Source organism: Tetrao urogallus (genome assembly GCF_951394365.1).
Source record: "Tetrao urogallus genome assembly, chromosome: 5".
In the NCBI taxonomy this organism is placed as follows: Eukaryota; Metazoa; Chordata; class Aves; order Galliformes; family Phasianidae; genus Tetrao; species Tetrao urogallus.
This window is the reverse complement of record NC_136818.1, coordinates 6,244,606-6,250,605: the sequence shown is the minus strand read 5'-3', so window position 1 is coordinate 6,250,605 and position 6,000 is coordinate 6,244,606. Positions and strand designations below refer to the sequence as shown.

At 34.4% G+C, this 6,000-nt stretch overlaps 1 protein-coding gene across 1 annotated transcript in view; it reads right to left on the bottom strand.

The window, feature by feature from the left end:
• Positions 1 to 6,000, bottom strand: part of FAF1 (Fas associated factor 1) — a gene marked incomplete at both ends in the record, with an annotated part of 143,134 nt that overhangs the window by 64,653 nt on the left and 72,481 nt on the right. The window contains one exon of the mRNA XM_079536576.1: positions 4,480 to 4,566. Within this exon, the coding sequence (XP_079392702.1) occupies positions 4,480 to 4,566 (87 nt within the window). The remainder of the gene's footprint in view (positions 1 to 4,479; positions 4,567 to 6,000) is intronic.

The window sequence follows — 6,000 nt, the reverse complement described above, 5'->3', positions numbered from 1 at the left end:
GGCTCAGAGATTGCCAGGACACAGGAGGAAAGTAACACCAGCATCCTTCTTCCTTCCTTCCCTCACACCCTCCCTTAGGGAAGCAAATAATCTGGCATCAGCACAACTCTGTGCACGCCAAGTAATGCAAGGACATCCTTATTTCTAGTTCAAAAACATTCCTTGTTCTGCTTGGTTGTGATCAAGAACTGGCAATAACAACACAGACATATTCAAAAATAAACCAAAGATGTTGGATTTTTTTTTTCTTTTTAAGAAAATAGCAGTAAAAAAGAAAAAAGATGATTTTCAGAGTGAGGACGGCAGTTAGTCCTCATTACAAAGAGCAACTGGAATCTCAGATAAAGCTGGAGGCTGTATACTTTAAAAAGTAGTATAACAGTTATGAAGCTTCCCTTCACCCCACATGGCATCATCATCAGTTAACAGAGAGCAGTAGAGTAAATCTAGTAACAATAAGAAAATCTTGCTTATATTGGGTAAAGAAAATGATAATTCATCATATTATAATTCATACCAAAAACATCCAAACACATAATAAGGTAAAGTCAGAAGACAACCTAAAAGCAATCTAGGGACTCTATATTATAAATTTCTCAGACTTCTATTTCTTTATCATGATAAATGCACTGCTTCATACAATGAACTTTCAGCACTGGGTACTATCTTGACAATTTCTGCAATTGCATTGTGATGATAATGTAAATGTTACACTGAGATGTAATCTCATTACAGAACCCCCACAATAAGATAGATCACAAGTATTCTTCTAAGAGCAACAATACTCAAACTCTCTAAAACTCTGAGGATCACTTAAGAATTGTCATAAACGGTTTGAACTGGTACCAGAACACCACCTGTTGGTATTTTTAATCTCTACCCATGGAGAAAAACCGTGCTTAGCACCAATCAGCGTAATAGCTAAACATATCAACGGTGCTAATTAGATTATACATAAATTTTTGAATCTGTAAATTTTTATTATAACCTGGAAGTCTTTATTTTATTCAGCTGAGGAATGTCAACTACAACATCTTCAGCCATCAGAGCTGTGGTGGCATCGCTCAAAGAGGTGATACAGAGACTGAGTCCCTCAGACCCATTACATGCATGTGGCATCCAAAGTGGCATTCACCCTTAGTGCAGCCACTTCCTCTCTCTGAACTGATATTTATTGGCTTATCTGTACAATGAAGTGTGGTTGCTTGTCTTGAAATGAGAATATGAGGTCCTGAAGTTTTGTAACTTTTACATGCAAAAATATATTCCTTTTGAACAAGTTGGCTGTTGGCTCGTACAAGAAGTAGGCACTTCTCATCACTATACTGAAATGACTTGAAACAATGAAGTAATTAAGAATAAAGTTTTAGCTTAAATGCAGAGAACAAAGGCAGCACAAAAGCAACATCTCTCCTTCCCACACAGTACTGGTGTTCTCTGCTACCAACAGATCAACAGAAGCATATGGGGAAAAAACTTATAAAAAGATTTTTAAAAGTGACCCCAAGGGAGAAAGCTTTTGACTTCAACCATGCATCTGTACCCAAAAAAGTCATCTCTGCTTAGGTAAATCAAATTGCTATGCTTCAATTTAAAAACTGCAACTAAACCACTGCCTACTGGGGAGCTCACATTTTTATTCATACTTACAAGAGGTTGCTGATTCTACTCAGCAATGGCAGTAATTACCAGTGGACTTACAGTTCAACCAATACAACAGAGAAAATGAAATGCATTTTAGAAGTGTCAGTGAATTATTCTGGCTTGGTTTTCATTTTTGTATGCTCTATGGCATTTAAGTTGCTATGATAGCTAAAATAAACAAAGATTCAGAACAAATCATGAACCTATATAAATCAAATCATAATTAATTTTCTAGGCTAATTTTCAAGATTTCACTGCATTGGTTGATGACACATACCCAAAGCAGATAAATTATATCTTTAATATTAATTAAAGTTTTACTTAAGTAAACTTGTTAAAAAAAAACAAGAATGATTTAAACCTCATACATTTACATTGTTTGAACTTTAATGAGCAGAACAGATATAATTCATGGTGTTAAAAGTTGTTCAGGCACTATGAAAGCTAAAAATGTGTCCTTGCTGAATAGCAAAATGAGATTTCCACGGACTATGTATGCCTTGTTTCCCACAGTTGAAGTGTCACAGCATGAAAACATTCTCCTACTTGTGGACATTTTGGTACCTATTCCCTGGGTGAGTGTGTGCAAAAATGACTGGAAAGAGTTATCGACAATTCATACAGTATCCCATATTTCATTAGGCAGTACAACATATCTTAACTCAGAGGGGAGATGAAGCAACAATGTTTTAAATGACTATTGACTCCAGTAAATTTCCTGGTAACGTCAGAAGACTGTAGTCTGTCAGGTTCATGAGAGACTCGAGATGATACAGGAATCCAATTATGTGAAGTCTATTTAGTTGTCCTGTTTGCTAAGCCAAAGGTTAACGAGAACTGCACTGAAAAACCTCCTGTGGTATTACAAAGTATTTCTTAGGCGACATAAAAAGTAAATGAAAAAGTATTTTAATCAAGTCTTTAACTCTTTAATTGCGACTGTGTACTACACAATACAGCAAACAAAAAACGATGGAAAAAGTGTTTTAGAAAAATCTGTCACTAAAATACAGAGATCATTAGTTATTAATAGAGTAATTATTACTATTTCTAATTTGCAAAGGAAAAACGTTCAGATAGTCATTGCTAGCATTAAATCTTTATAAATAGTAAGCCGTAGCCTCTAATTTTAGACAGAAATTAATTATATTTTTGTTGGTAACACATTCCAATCTGTTTACACAGCTGACGAGTCTCAGCTGCAGCAGACTCGAGCAGAGAGCTTTGAGGACTTTCCTGCTTTGGAGCAGATGACTCAACATTCACCAATTTCATTAAGGATGAAAAGGCGAAAAATTCACCTGCAACAATGTCACTTGTAAAAACAGACTTAAAACAGATTCATGAGTTTTGCATATGTGAGCTATTCTACTCAAAAGAAAGGTTCTGTATTTTTTTCTCCCTTGCTGCTGTGGGAAAACGGATTAGAAGGGTTGAGTTTCCAATTCTTTTCTGGGCTAATGTAAACTAATAAAACGTTAAAATGGATCCAAATTTCAAAGACTGTAATTACCACATGACACCATGCTGTTATTTCAGATCTTAAATCTATCCTCTCATATATGCCCTTGAATACGTGGATAGAGATTAAATCAACTCTCAGAAACTTAACTACTGTTTCTGCAAACATTGCCACAGGCTTTTCCCAATTATATTAAAATTCAGACTGTTTTTGTTTTTTGTTTTTTTTTAAATTATTATTTGCATAAATCCTTACCAAATGAAAAAAAAAAAAAAAAAAAGCAATCACAAACAGCAAATCTTCTTTTACAGGGGGGGGAGTAGAAAGGGACAAGAAAGCAGAATGTAATGCACTGAGGATAATGGTAACTTAGATAATGTTAATACAGAAAAAGCAAATTCCATCTTCACTTTCTAGAACACTCTACTGAACGTTGTAGGTTCAATCCTTAGTTTAAATATAAAAGTCTATAAGAAAAGAAAATACCTATTTTTTTCTATATTTTTCTCAGGCCACTATCTTGAAATCTACCCAGAGCATAATTATTTCAGTGGTTTAGGTGATTTCGTTTTAAGATTAGGGTGAACCTCACTGGCTGACATTGGGAATATACTAACAGAAAAAAACTGAACAAAAATGAAAGACGTGATGTAAAATTCCAGTGTAGGGGCAACCACATAATGAAGGAAGTCAAATATTTGACTGAATTTTGTATTAAAGTCCCACAGTTTCATGAATTTGTAGGCAGTTCCCTGCTTACTCACTCTGTTGCATACTGTAAGTAGACACATTTATCTTAAGCTAATATTACCCTCCATTTCTAGATAATGGTGATACCAAAACCTGTAAAATATGTTTGAAAATTGAAATATCTTTGCATACAAAATATTTACTAATTTGAAATGCAATCTTGAGAAGCACAGATTCTTGATGGTTCTGCAACAGCCGAGGTAGATAGTCTTCACCAGCTTCAACCTACCTACTTAACGCTAGACGCAAGAATTCATAAATTAATGGACAAAACAGAGAAAAATATACAGGTTACTCAGAATACATGTAAAAATGTTATTTTTTCCTTAAGTTTCCTTAAGCAATTTTGCTTTAGCCTAGGATCATTGATTCCTTCTAGTCCAAAGCATACAATGAACATTAATGATGATGAACATTAATCTCATGGAAAAGGAAATCTTCCCATAATAATACTTCAGATATAATATATCTAGATAAATATTCAGATAAAAATCTGAAGTATGTATAATAAATAGCAAGCTTCTGCATATGGGTCAATGAAAACAACTGGATTTTGATGAGAATCGCTCAAGCACAAATGGCTATTTGTAGGAAGAAACAAAATGAGAACCAAAGCTACTTACTGAGTCGTCTGTGGCAGAAGGAGGCCAGCCCTCCCACTGCTGGTGACGGACAGGGATACTGGTTAGGTCGTACACGTTCCGTTTCACCTGGGAAAGAAAATCAGAACTTGCAATCAAAAGCATACAAGCAAGCTGCATCATTTTCATAATTCCAGGCTTTCTGAGTTTTTCCCAACTACCTACTGTAAAATAGAGCTCGAGTACAGTGCTCCCGAAAGCATTTGAACAAAAAAAAGTTAAAGAAAAAACATCTGTAATATATCACTGAGAACATGTTATTAATGAAGCCAGACAAACCTGCTACACAACTCATAATACAAATTCCTCACAGTAAAAAGTGCTGCCATGTAATGAACAACCTGAAGGGACAGAGAAGGTAATAATAAAAGTAGTTAGAGTTCATTAGTATATTCTGTTTTCTCCTGAAATTTTTGTATTCACACCTCAACTTGTACACAAAGAAATACAATTATTTTTTGCATAAGTTTATTAAATGAGATCCAAAAGTAAAAGTGATAGTATTAAAAGTGAAAATACAAATCAATAATCACATTTCAAGAATAACAGTACATTTCAAATGTTCAACAAAAATCATGTAAACTCACTTTCACATAAATACTTCTATCAAGCTATTAAAGTATAACGTGCTGCAATTAATGATCTTATACAATGGTTATCAGTAAGGAGAGAGAGAGGGTGGAAGGATGGAAGGAAGGAAAAGAGGAAGGGAGGAAGAAAATGGAGAAAGTATTGAAGATTTCAAATAGAGGAAGAAATGAAAAATACAAGAACTATAAAACTCTTTCCTCAAAAATGTTAATGCATTAAAAAAAAAAAAAATCATGTTTCACCAGAGACTTTGTGGTGACTGCTTATAGGGCAAAAAAAATATTTTTGTAATTGAGGTAGCTCAAATTGCGAATAATATCTTATACCAGAACATAAAGATTGCAGAAGCAACAAGCACCCGTGAATGCTGCCCCGCCAGACCAGAACTGTGAGCAATGGAAGGCGTACAGTGACCAGTGCTGGGCTTTGCTTTGCTTTCCATACAGCTGCAACACATGAATACATGGCCCTCATCTATTTACACACATCTATTTGCAGTTCCAAGTAAAGACCTCAACCATGGATTTAATAGGCCAAAAAACAATTTCAAAAAGTGAGGTTTGATAAATGTTACTAACATTTCATATAATTTTTCACTAGATAAAATCGGTCAGGAAGTCAGAAGTTGTGCCCTGTTCTCAATGAAAATGAAAAATACTGCCATGATACATAGATTTAAGTCTCTCATTCACATAATGGAATAAGGGTGAGCCTAAAGTTCCTAAAGAGATGATGCTATAAAATAAGGCAATCTACTGAGTAACTATTTTATATACTTTGCCCCTAACTACTTAATCAGTTACTTGCCATTAAAGTTGACTACAGAATACACAATAACACAGTACAGAAATATAACCATATGCCATCTTTAAGTTCACTTTTAAATTGGCATCTATTTTTAATACAGAACTT